Consider the following 13,678-nt stretch of genomic DNA (forward strand, 5'->3'; position numbering starts at 1 on the left):
GCTGGATAGACTTTACATTTGACTAGCGTATATTGGAGCTGTTAGGTAAACGCGTGCTTCGTCCAAAGGGGTTGTTGAAACGTTATAAAAAGAAAAGACAGGAGTTCGTAAAAACAGGGAGCCGTTTTTGGAATCCATAGCGGGCAAGAGGGCCAATTACTAAGCATTCATAGTTCGAGGGGTAAACTACTTCAAGCGTATAATTTTGACCATAAATTTTAGAGCCAGAGGCCATTTTTTTTTCTATAATCAAAACAGGCGAAAGAGAACATTTGGCAAAAACAAATGGTTAGCCCGCCCCTCTCCCCAAAATTGGTAGCCGAAAAATCTTGACGCCAACAGTTCCGTCAACTTAATTTGGCACCGTTACGATTACGTTGAAGGTGGCTGTTTGGCTTATAAATATATTTGGGCGGATTGAAAGTAGTCGATGCCACGTAAGACTGTCTTCGATATCGTAGGTAGACCTACACCAAATAGGGAGCTACTCTTTGGCGATAAATAATTCTCACTGGGCGTACTTTTATATAAGAAGGCGGTATCAAATCTTTTTGTTTTATGGCATTATATCAAAGCATAATATCATTCTATTGGTTAGCGTTGCGGCAAATGTGGCGTAAACTCGTAATTTTCGGAGCGTGCCCTCTTTTGAACTTGGCGGGACTCGGTACGGGGCGATATTACGTATATCTATTTTCGTAAGACGATGTAGGTATCTTTTTGTTTACCTTATTTCGTAGGAGACGTTTAGGCCTACTTCCAACGCTCGCAAAAGCCAACGGCGCTAGTTGTCGTAAGACTCGTCCCACACGCTTCCTTTATTTCCAATGCAAGGGAGAGGACGCAAAATTATAATGCATGGTAATTTTTACCGCAAAATCTTCCTAGTAACATCTGCCTTCGCCCGTTTTTTTTAGAAGTTTAGTTTTTAAAAAAAGCGGCGTATTCTTCTCTCCCTCGGATCTCCGTATGGGTTGCCCACGTAAATCGGGGGTCGCCTTATGTTTTTTTTTTTTGAGGATAGAAAATAGGCCTTGGCCCTGTAGTCAGAGAAGCCGGGGAGGAGTTTCGAGAGCGCGGAAAGAGCCGCGGCTCTGCCCGTTAATTAGACCCCGCCGACCATGCACGACTACGAGAAAATTTCTGCCGGTCGTCGTGATGTTGGGTTACATTGGCCACGAAGAACCCTCCACTTACCTACCCCGGCTCTTCGGTTCTAAAAGAACGGAGAGGGTAAAGTCTGTACCAAACGTCGTTATCGCTTTCTCCCTTATATCGTATTATACGTCTATTCCCACCTCCCATCGGAAAATTCCCATTAAATTCGAAGCGCTGTAAAAGGTTTTCGCTACAAGCCGACGTAACGCCCTAGGTTCGTTATCGAAATATTATTATGGCTCTTTGATAGTCATAGCCAATGTACCAATAAGCTATAAGAAGCGCGCATTAATGGTCCCGTTTAATTCCCAAAAGCGCTACGAACGCGCCGACTATTTGAGATTCAAACGAGAGCCATCCCAAGAGCAAACACGAACTTTCGAACCGTGATCGGCGTATCAATAAACTTTCTTTAAAAAGGGGTTGACGTTTGCCAGTCGCTTTTCCAAAAGGCATCCGCTATTTTAGCATAATATCGGTTAGCTTACATTTTACTTCATTTGAGTTTCGGGAACATTTGAAATGCTAAAATAAGGTCCATTTCGGTTCCGCCCCCCTGGAAGACGTTTTCCCCCCGTCGCTAAAATAGATCAAATTTAGACCCGCGCTAATATTCTGGGGGAAAAAAATGAATAAATGTTCCTATCTTGGCTAACAGTTCTCGATTAATATCATAAATAAAAAAAATCTTTGTTTGCGCGTTTGGCCATTCTATTTCTCTATCGGAGATATTTGCAAAAGTGAGTAGCCGCGATGAGATCTGGGAAAGGTAGATTCGTTCGAGCCGGATCGACTCTCCACCTTTTCTAAGTCATGTTCGGAACTACATATAATTAGAGTTTGCATTTTGAAGGGGGAGGTTCTCGTATCGGCGGGGGCTAAAAAATCGAGAATGGGAAGGGGGGGTTTCCAACGAAAGTTTCTCTCGGGTTTTCTCGGAGGAAAAGGTAGGTTTTGACGTCGCCCTTACCGGAGAGATAAGTCAAAGGTACCGATTGCCTTTCTCGGCTTTTAATCCGTGTATCAGGTTAGCTCTTTAACTCGACCGGTAAGTTTAGGATACGCAATACTGCCGAGACTTTCGGGCATAACAAAAAAAATGCAATCCCCGTTTTCTTAGCGTATTCCAATACTCCGCCCCGCCGGCGTACGTAAAGGGAGACCGCCCACCCGCCGTTATTACGAAAAAAAAAGTCGGCGCGAACAAAAAAAAATAATAAAAATATTCCGCTTCGTGGTAAAGTTTTGAGTAAGGGGGAAAGACGGGGGGGGAAACGGAATGATAGTGACGAGTAGGAGGAGTGGACCTTCGTTGACAAGGAGTATTTTTTACATCCCCCCCTTACGAAGTTTGGGGTATTTTTCTCTCGCGCCTTGGGCGACTCTGCCGCCGGTCCTTCGGTCGGTCGCGCGAGTCTGGCCGGGCCAGAACCCTCCCATTATATCCTCTTCTGTCTCTTATCCCCCTCAACCATCTTCATCTTTTTTCTTTATTCATCTCCCGCCGAATGCTCTCCCCCCTCCCGGCTCAGTTTTACTCTCGCTCTGGGCTTTGGACGTAACTATGATCATCTTCTCCAACTTGTATCGGGGATTGTCTATTCAGATTCGTATCGGAATACACGCGTTTCCAATGTCAGTTATTTTTCAGCTTAGAATGACGTAGATTTTATGATCAGATTTATCATAAGTAACGTAGTACCTTAAATATGACAATTTGCAAAAATTATCAACGAACTGATATTACGCAATCAAGGTTTAGTTCGACACACAGATTATTATGTAATTATTCACAAAACGGAATATACTACTACCAAGTACGATAATATACTACTTAATTCGGTGTCAGTGTTGATAAAAGACTCGATAAGAAAATGAGAATTTAAACAATTGGAAGTGTCATACTTTTGTTATTACAGTTTATAAAAGTTAGAAAACGCCTATTAATTGCCCGATCGAAGTGAGGTGTACTATACTAGACTTGGATCTTTTTATCGCTTTGTTTAAGTACTTGAATTTCTAGACGACATAATTTAGCTTCGTCTAGGAACCTTGAAATTTTAAAATAGATCAATAGGCAGAATGACGTATATAGAGTAATGGCAGTGCTATGTCACACGACGTCACCCATACTTTTTCCTATTCATAAAAATTTGCGTCCACAATGGCGGCCATGGCCAAAGCTACAGAGTGCTACTACTCTATAATACGTCACCCATGCTTTTTTCAATTGGAGAAAAAATAAAGAATACCATCATGGCGGCCATAGCGAAAGGTACGGCGTGACGTCATGCTACCCAGTCTCTATTGCAGTGTCGTTTCTAGTGTCATTTCAAATAGGGCCGTGGTAGAGGGGGGGGGCAAAATCCCCGGGGCCCGGATGAAAAGGGCCCACATGGTGGGCTCGCAGCTGTAGGGCCCATCAAAGAAGCTCAAGGGGGGGGGGGGGTTGCAAATTAAAGCAACTTGGGAAAAAGTTTCAGGGCTCAAAGGGGGGGGGGGTGAAAATCGAAGGGGCCCGCGAGTAAGTTTGACCCGGGCCCTAGGATACCTCTGCACGGCCCTGATTTCAAAGTATAGATTTTGATTATAAAAACGGTCTTCCGTCAACATTTTCTTCGTAACGTCTTTTTGGAACAAATATTGAATGGATTGAAATCGCACGTTCCTAGAGTCTTACCAAACCAAGTTTAAAGGGCCTTAGAATCATTTAAAAAAAATCGGTCTGAATAATAAAAATAATAATAATCTTGCGACTTTTATTGCCTTTTAAATCAGGTGGCCGATTATGGCATATGTCTAGCGCGAAAAACTATAGGGAAATTCAACGGATTCGGTCTCTTTAATATACCCAAAATGAAAACGAAATAAAGTCTTTCGCGATTAAAATCCTGTTGCGATCAAATCTCATTACGGTTCGGAAACTATGACACGGTTGCCACAGTTCATCGTAATTAGGGAAAATATAAAATAGGCCTAAAAGGTCGTGGAAATTTAAGAATTTGTAGAAATTAAATTGAACTCGAAAATTTTATGAAGGTAATTTTACTAAAGTTCGGTGATAAATTGTAATTCCAACGTTCCAATAAAATGTTTTTTAGTAACTTTGTATTTTACTTTAAGCAAAAATTATTTAAGTTAAATTTTGTGTAATTTTGACCTTATAAAAATTAGTCAAAACGGTATTAAATCGAGGAATCTGAAAATATTCTGGCAAACAATAATGTGCTTGCGATTCACAAATATTCACGATTCCGAAGTTCCATAACATTCTGAAGTTTATTTTTGGTTCATACGAAAATTTAACGATCGTCGAATTAATTGCTTTGTAGATTTAAGTAAATCCTAATAATAATTATTATTATCAGCTAGGCTAATACCCAAGGCACCACCCTAGGCCTAAGTCATCGAGCGACTTTTAAAGCCTTTAATTCAGGTGGCCGGGTTACAATGCGTAGGAGGGTGGTGGCAAGCCACGCGAGCCAACAGCTCCCTACACTAACTATTACCGTTAACCTCAACAAGTTTTTTTAATATTATCTTTACTCTATACTCCCAAAACTGAAAGTAAATAGTATCAAAGCACAAAAATGATCTAATTTTCTAGAAAATTATAGTACACAAGCACGGCCAACTTTGATTACTCGCTAAAGCGTGGAAGCACTTGATCATAGTTGGCCGTGGAACTTGGAAGTGGGTTATTATTATAGTATTAGACAGTCACCCACTTCCGAGTTCCACGGCCTATGTCGCTCCTACAACATCCTTGATTAGTCGGCCGTATTGGCGAGTCGAAGAAGAATGTACAAACCAAGGAGTATAATATTTCCATTATTACAATACTAGAAGTAATAACAGACAGGAAACGGGTTTCTTAAGCTAACAGAAAAGAAACTTTCTAATATGTCTTTAATTATCGCACAAATATAGTAAAATTATCGCAAAAAGCGTATTGTATAGTACGCGATTGAAAATATAGTACGGAGAAAATCGAAAGTTAATATTATCGAAATGTACTATAATTATAGTACGGTTGGCAACGCTGCTCTTACGTCACAGTCTTTTACTTTTACAAGTCTACGAGCGCGCTCTACAGTCGCCAGATGAATATACGTTTTTCTAGCGCGCGTGATAATCGCTCGTGCGAAGAAAGCTGGGTCTTGATGTGGCGTAAGAGCAACATTTTAACAAGATGGGCAAGACCACTTTTTATTTATAAAATCAACTATTGGCAATAAGCGAAACTATAAAGTCCAGGGGGGCTGAAAAGATGGTAGTCACGAGACTTTGTGGAGAACTGCAGCGCCATCTATCCTAAGAAATATGAACTATTATTCAGTTTATTTTGCTAATGGGTGTTTAAATTGTGATCGATTTATTATTTAAAACATAGTATCGCCTAATTAAAACCTCGTTCTGACTTTATTCAACATTTTTAAAAACTAATCGTTATTTTCATAAAGTAACGTGGCATTCTTGTTTAAATTTTTCTCTTACGTCACAGTCTCTTGCTTTTACAAGTCTACGAGCGTGCGCTACAGTCGCCAGAGGAATATAGCTTTTTAAAGAGCGCGTGAAAATCGAGCGTGCGAAGAATATACTAATAAAGCTAGGTCTTATGACGTAAGAGCAACATTTTAACAAGTTGGGCAAGATCACTTCACCTGGAAAACGTGGAATTACTGGAAAAGTCAGGGAATGAATATGGGTATAAAAAGCAAGGAAAAGTCAGGGAATTTGAATATGGGTATAAAAATCAGGGAAAAGTCTGGGAATTTGAATATGGGTATAAAAATCAGGGAAAAGTCAGGGAATTTGAATATCGGTATAAAAACCAGGGAAAAGTCAGGGAATTTGAATATCGGTATAAAAACAGAGAATTTTAAAAATTAGTCTAAAAATCAGGGAAATGTCAGGGAATTTAATTTCGGATGCAAATAGGAAACGTTTACTAAAATGTAGGTTAAAAAATACCAAATCTTGGCACAAAATAAGTCAGGGAAACCTGGAAAAGTCAGGGAATTTGATTGTGAAAAAACTGTAGCAACCCCGCACTTTTTATTTTATAAAATCAACTATTAAAAACGCGTCAATCGAGATTGTTTATCGTTTGTTATTATTTAAATAAAGATTTAAGCACGCGCACCTATTTTAACGCAATTTAAAAATAAACGAAACTTCAGCTGATACTTTTATTGGTCTTAAACAGTTTCCAATATCGGGAAATAGGTTCTTTGTGGACGGTCACTTCGATTGCGTCTTAGTGAGACACCAGGGAGACGCCCCCAGCCTCTCTGACTTTTCCGTAGCGCCAGAGTGTATACTTTAGTAGTTGGTTCGGTCGCGGGTATCCCTTTGGGAAGTCAAGATTCTCCTCTCCGGCGACGTAGAAGGCGTTACGCCGAAGAACTAAACACAGAGGGGAGAGAAGGGGGGCAGGCGACCGACGAAGGAACCCCCCCCCCCCACCCCCGAGAGAGAGAGAGTAGTTATAACAAAGCGCAGAAAGAGAGAGGGCGAGCAACCGCAATATCTACCTTTCCTTTGAAAGTATAGCTGGCAGCAGACAGACGCGTTGTCGGCTCTTCATACGGCGCTAGCTTCGGGTTAAAGACAGGTGTTACTCCATTTTCATAAGAGCCGCCGCCACCGACTTCGTGTGGTTCTCTCCCTCTCTCAACCTTTCGCATCCCTCTCTCTCTCTCTCTCGGAAGCGGCTACTCTATTTTGCCGACTGACCACCGCGTGGCGTGGCGATCGTTGACGGGTCATCCGAGGGTGGTCTGTTTTTTTATCTCTCCCCAACAGCGGTTTATTCAAATCGCTCTCGCACTGGCTGATTCCGGAAAAAAGTGAGTCCCATGTTTATAAACGCCGCAGCTTTGTCAATTTTGTCTTATTTACGCGTCGAGCGTATCGTAGATCGCGCGATATATTTTTGAATTAATTAGGTACCGTTATCGTAGTTTTTATCCGCGTTCGATGGGGATGACGCTTTGCTATTTACTCCTTTTAGTCGAAAGGACGTTTGGCTCTGCGGGGCGCTAGTAGGGGGCGCAGCATCCCTAACTTCCGGAAGAAGTCCGTACGCATGCGCCGCCTTTTTCCGGCGGAGTTCGCGTCGGGCGATACCGGTACCGACTCTCCGGATCGCACCGTCTTAACCGTTATTACATAGGCGCGCGTTTCGCCCCCTCGGCTAAAAAAAATATGGCGCCCGTCGGAGCGCGGCGAAACATGTGTAAAGAGCGTGAGCAGCCAGCAGCGAAATCCGACACCTCGACTCACTATACGAACCTCTCACCTTTCGCCATTTTAGCGGAGGAAGCCGGGACCGAGGCCGCGGACGCAAGAATCCTCACTCTCCCGAGCCAGCGATAAGACGCGTTTCCGAGTCGCTCCTTCGTCGACGGACGCGCTTCTCTCAGCCGTAGCCCGCGCTCCGCCACCACTCGTCCCCGAACAGCCGGGAAAAGCCTCCTTCGGCCGGGGCGATGCATTCGCTGGCGGCCGGCCCCGGATTCAAGAAACGTCCCAGGCCCGAAATCCCGCCCGTCGACGCGCGAAGAAATCCGGCTTTTGGAATCAGAATCAAGGATGAGCCAACCGACGACATCAAGGTAAAGGTATTTTTCGAATTTTTCTCTCGTTTTATAAGCCTTTCTTCGTAGAATCTCTCGTCTCGAAGCACGCGCCACTATTTACCACCCCTACCACCCTAGCTAGCCGACAGGTTTTCAAAACTTTATCGATAACTACAGTAGGGTAGTATAACTTTTCGAAATCTTAAGGCCTTGTACCGAAGATACTTTCCGCACTTTGAAAGCGTTGAAATGTATTTCACCAACTTGATTAATACCCAAATTGTTGGTAGTAAACGTGATTATTGATTGAATAACTCGGTACCATCACCCGTTATAGTTTCGCAAAAGTTTTCCGCCTCCCCCCCCCGCTGATGTTTTCCCGTATCTCCGTATGGGGCTCTCCATCGCGCACTCCTCAGCCTCCCATCGCCTATAACGTAAACTTCCCTCCATCCTAGAGAAAAAAAGTTATTTTTAGAGCCGTGGCTGCAGGGTCATATGATTCCCGTTTGGGCTAGAGTTACATTTTTTTGACTAAGCATTATTTGGAAGCGGCGTGCGTTGGAATTTGGCCTACAAATTTGCCTATTTTCTCGCGCCCGCGTAACGGTAGGGGGCGCGAAACGTGACTGGGGGTATATCTTACGTAAATAAATTTGTCATTTTCCTTATAGCTATATCGAATGTTTATTTCGTTAATTGACAATTTATTCGGGTTGGGGAGCACGCGGATTGTACCCTCTCGTTGACTAAGACCGAAGTGTCAGTCGCCGCGTTTCGTAAGTCTTAACGGCAGCTGGGATCTCAACGTAGGCCTATAAAAACATTTCGGTTCGCGTCTACTCTTCCCTGGCGCATCTCGGCTTCTGGTAATCCAAAGCGGGCTGCCTTTTAAAAATAGCGTTCCACCATGCGATCTGTTTAGTGACGTAGCGTTAGCTTTCGACCCGATTTTTTCAATTGTTTTTCTTTTTGGCCTTTGAAATATAGTCGTGGAAATTTTTTTTTAAATAAAGGGAGGGAGGGGGGGGGTGTGGGGGGAGTGACGTCACGCTCGACTTTGCTTCGGGTGCTAACGGCGCTTGTCACCCTGGTGCCGCTGAAGGGGTACGCCACTCGCGTGTCACTTGGGAATGTAACAAACACAAGTCCGACAGATATTTTACACAAATAAACGAATAGTTCACGTTTCCTATAATATTATGTAAATCCATTGTTCTCTGGTTTGTTATAAACGGCTGCGAAAAGGTAGAGGTAACCTGTATTACTTTTTTTTACCTTATTTTATATTATGTCAGATTATACGAGTAATTTCGGCGCCAAAATTTCGTTCTTAAATTATTTTTTATTTCCATAATATTTTTTTTAATAAATAATTTACCTTTAATAATTTTCTTCGTCTGTTCAATTCCTACCAATTTTTTTACTTTAATTGAAATTTTCCGTTGAGAAAAAAAAACGCGTTTATTTCTTTGAAATTCGAAGTAGGAAGTATATTTATATTACGATTTTCATATAATTTCTTTAACGGGGTACAGCTTGTAAATTTGAATGATTAAAATATTTTTTCAAATTTTTTTTTTAATAAATTTGAGTAAAAAATATCTCGATTTTGACGGAATTCGTAACAGGTTTAAAAGCGAATATAATGATAGAGTCGTAGCTTGATTGTTGAGAAATCGTACTGATTTACATTCTTTCGCGCGCTCTCTCTTTTTCTCTATTGTCGAAGATGAATGTTTTTCGGGGGATGTGAACTCTTCCGCACGAGAGAACATCTCTTCCCAATTGCTCCCCCCTCCCTCCCCCTCTCCGTTTTAAGCCTTTGCAATCGTTTTATTTTTATTTCACTTTCTATCCAGTCTCTTCTTCCTTATTCTCAGTTTTTGCTATTTAAAGCGACGCTTCGTATGAAAAATGTCCCGAGTTTAATTCTATATTTGCACGCTGTAGCTTCTTTGTCGCTGTAAAACGTCCTCCAGTTTTGTTTATTAGGGGGGAATCTAGTTCGAAGGCGTGGTTCGCTTCACCCTCGTGCTTTTGTGTATTAGGGTGATATTGACGCGAAGGGGTTGCTGATTGACTGTATACTAAGGTTAGCTATCGCTCGTTTATATACGAAATGGTGGGTAAGGCTGTAGCCTTTTTCAATGCTTCCAGTTGAAGATTAACTCGACTATGAACCAATTAGGCGAATATTGATATTCCATTGTGTGAGCTTACGGTCCGATAATCTATATGCACTTAATAGACTTTGTTTTCAGATCTTGTTTCTCTTTTAAATAGCTTAATAGTTCATTCTAATTTCTGAATATTTATGACTATACATTTTGACTGAAGGGGGAAGAATACAGTAAAAGCCTATTTTTCGTTCAAGCTGAACGTTTCTGTTTTAACAATTACACGATTGAATTATATTTTTCTTATTAGGCTGAACCTTCTTCTAGTGTTTAAAATATTTTTGATAATTCTAATATTAATAGTTAACGAGATATAAGGTCCTAACTAAAGGGTAGTTTGGGCGGTAACGTAGTAACTTAATTACTTTTAAATTTAAAATTGTCAAAATTATTTTAGTCACTAAACAAGAGGATGTTCTACACTTAAATATTAATTTTAAAAGTTAAATTACAAAATTAAAAGAATCCAGCTTGAAATAGCGCGAAAGTAGACAATGGCCACTGTAGTCTTCCGCCCTTAAATATATTTAAAAGTAGAAATCTGCCGATACGGCTATATTTAAATTTTTAATACTTTGAATAATGCCCCAAATTTATCGGTACAATCCAGGATCCATAAAATCAATTTCATTGAAATCATAATTCGCATCGCGATTTCATCAAATGATTAGAAAACCATTCGCGTAAGTCACGCGTTAGAAATGAACAAAATAGTTTCTGTAACGAACTTAAATAACCTGAAATAATCAAATTTCATTAAAATTATCTTATACTTGAATTATTTATAAATTATTAAATATGGTTAGACATTATTAACTTAAAATAAATCTCATTAAAATAAAAAATATACTGATTTGTTTTTTTTTAAATTGCGCACCCTTGTAAAATGGTAAGTCATTATTAACTTAAAATAAAAGAAATTTCATTAAAATAAAAAATTAATTGATTTGAATTTTTATTTTATTTTACACCATTGTATATAATCATAATTAACATAATATTATAAGTTTGTTTTGGTTTAAACCAGTTTTTTTGGGTGTAAATCGGGGTTTTTTAAACACTGCTTTATTTTACTTTTAGTCTATTAACTAAAAGTTTTAGTTTTAGTTTCATTTTTGATTTTGTATAAATGCAGGGTGACCAGGAAAATATATAGAAAAATAGGAAATTTTGAAGCGATTGAAGGAAAATATAGGAAACACCATAAGCAAAAATATGGATTCTTATCGAAAAACAGATAAAATAAAGCGAAATATAGGATCAAGGGTACACGACAGCAGAATGTTTTCGGGTTATATACTACATGATAAAACCTAAGAAATTAATAGGAAGGTATTGAAAATATAGGAAATGTGGTCACCTTGTAAATGTTTTAGAAATGTAATCATTTCGGTAAGAAAATGTACAAACATTTTGGAATAATTTTTAGTTAATTAAAAAACCAAATGATTAAATAAATCACCTGGTTTAAACCATGATTTAAACCAGCCAACCCTGCTTATTGTTATTATGTTACTTATGATATAATATATCTCTTAGATATATATAAGCGGCTTAAGTCAGAGCTGAGAAACCGGATGATTGTAGACGAAGCTTCATTGCGTACCATCTACACTAAGAGCTACAAGTTATTCAAAAAATTTTGATAGAATGAATAGATTAACGATAATATCAGATTATTTTTCCGAACAACTTAAAATTATTGTTCCGATTGATTGTTCTAAATATAAAGGAATTAGTTAATTGCTACAGATACGTCATCGTCATTTGACATTTAAATAAAAACGTGACCTAATACGTATTTTAGTAATATAACAATACGCTGCTAAAATAATACTCGATACTCAGTAACAGTCAAATCATCAATCGGTTTTTTAGAAGAATCAATATCCAATATAGAAACGTTTTTTCCATCGATCGTTGGCAATTTTGAAAAGGGAAACATTTCGACCGAACGGATAAATTTAAATTGAACAATATCACGTCGACGGGGGCCTTTTGTTGAACTAAAACGCTAAATAAATTTCAAGGTTCGCTAGATATTATACAAATTTTTTTTAGAGTATGTTCAAAACATTTGGAAAAACAACGAAGTTTTTCAATTTCCCCATTTATTTGACCGACCATACAACAATTTAAAACTTAGAAAAACCAAAAAGTACAAAAATAAAATGAAAAATAGCGAAAACAAGTGCCTCCTACGAATTGCCAATAATATAAAGAATATTTTCCCCCGAGATCCACAGAGAGAGAATGTAAAAGAAATCCAGCAATGGGCCAGCATCAAATCGTGCACTTCGTTACCCTTCACCAATTTCGCCCATTGTCGAAGGATATTTTTGTATTAAGAAGAAAAAGGGGCCACACTTTCTCAATATTTATATTCCCACCCCGCGCACCATATATTACCACCGAATATTTAAAGGCGAAAATTTAGCGAGTGACTCGTAAGCAACCGCCTTCAAAAATTAACAAACATAAAAATTTACGTTTTTCTTCTCCCTACCCTTCTTAATGAAACTCCCGGATCTTAGAAAAGAATAGAAACGAGCACCTTAGAACCGCCTAAAATTTGGGGTTCCCCCTCGCTTACCTTTTTTTTCTTCTTTTGTGGTTCCTTCTCTCCTAATTTTTTTTGATATTCTTCTTCAAACGGAAAAATATGTTTTTTACCAAAGTCGTCTTCGCCGCCGTGTTGAGTGTATTAGTGGGAATATTTTCCGTTGGGGGGGAGCCTACCTCTGTTTATTGTTTAGTTTCCAGAGTGCTGTTTTATTACGCGCCCTTTGCCCCCCCCCCTACCTCAGTAATAGGGCGTGCTGTGTTTTTAGGAATGAAGGGGTTGCCATGGCGGGTGGGACGTGACTGTATGCTCATTTGCCTGCCAGGTAATTAGCGTGGTTTATTGTGGCGCGGTGTTGAGAGCCCAATTCAATGTAAGAATGTTTCTTTACCATTTCTACTCTTCGTACTGATTGAAAGTTTTGCCGTAATTCGTATATTTTTGACGGTAGTCATTAACCCTAGCCACTTACACTGTTTTCAAATTCATGATTGATTTAGGATACTGAAAGAAGCGAATTTTCAATCAAATCGAGGAAAAACGTATATAGTAATGGTTGTTAAATTTTAATTTAAAAGAAAAGATTTCAATCAATTTTTTTATTTTCTTTTAAATATTCTTCCTCAAACTTGATAATGTAAACTAAATTTACAATTAATCTTCATTTATTAGGACAGAGGTCCCACCAGGTCCCTCAAATACCGATAGATCCCTATTTTATCTTAAAGATCCCAAATAAACCCCAAAATCGAGATCTGATGATCCCTAAAGTATCCAATTTTCTATAAAAAGGGGGAAAAACTTAAATTATTTTTACACATCTATTCAAGGGCAGTTTTCATAATAATCAAACGCAATAGTTACAACTTACTAAGTCGTTTTTGTCATATTTAAAATGAAATTTTGGGATTCGATATAATAATAATAATCAGCTAGGCTAATACAGCTTTTGAGATAATTTAGTTCAAATAAAGATTTAATTTTGTTTAACATTGGGTCGTATTGGTTCCTTTTTTACCCTATTTATAACGTGAAAAGCCCATCCCCCCCCCCTTAACAGGGTGACCAGGTTTTCTATATTTCCTATATTTTTAATGCCTTCCTATAAATTCCTTTATTTTTAATGCCTTCCTATAAATTCCTTTATTTTTAATGCCTTCCTATAAATTCCTTTATTTTTAATGCCTTCCTAT

At 39.0% G+C, this 13,678-nt stretch overlaps 1 protein-coding gene across 4 annotated transcripts in view; it reads left to right on the forward strand.

Moving 5' to 3' along the window:
• The first annotated feature begins 6,728 nt into the window (after positions 1-6,728).
• Sobp (Sine oculis-binding protein) overlaps positions 6,729-13,678 on the forward strand; it is a 68,192-nt gene continuing 61,242 nt past the window's right edge. For 2 of the 4 annotated variants that reach the window (XM_090155476.1, XM_090155479.1), the window contains exon 1: positions 7,278-7,784. In XM_090155476.1, coding sequence (XP_090011602.1) covers positions 7,653-7,784 — 132 coding nt within the window. In that variant the 5' untranslated portion in view covers positions 7,278-7,652. Of the gene's footprint in view, positions 7,011-7,277; positions 7,785-13,678 lie in introns of those variants that run through there. The other 2 variants (XM_090155477.1, XM_090155478.1) reach the window with 2 other exon arrangements.

The sequence above is a fragment of the Leiobunum rupestre genome, chromosome 8, assembly GCF_980474605.1.
Source record: "Leiobunum rupestre chromosome 8, qqLeiRupe1.1.hap1, whole genome shotgun sequence".
NCBI lineage: Eukaryota > Metazoa > Arthropoda > Arachnida > Opiliones > Sclerosomatidae > Leiobunum > Leiobunum rupestre.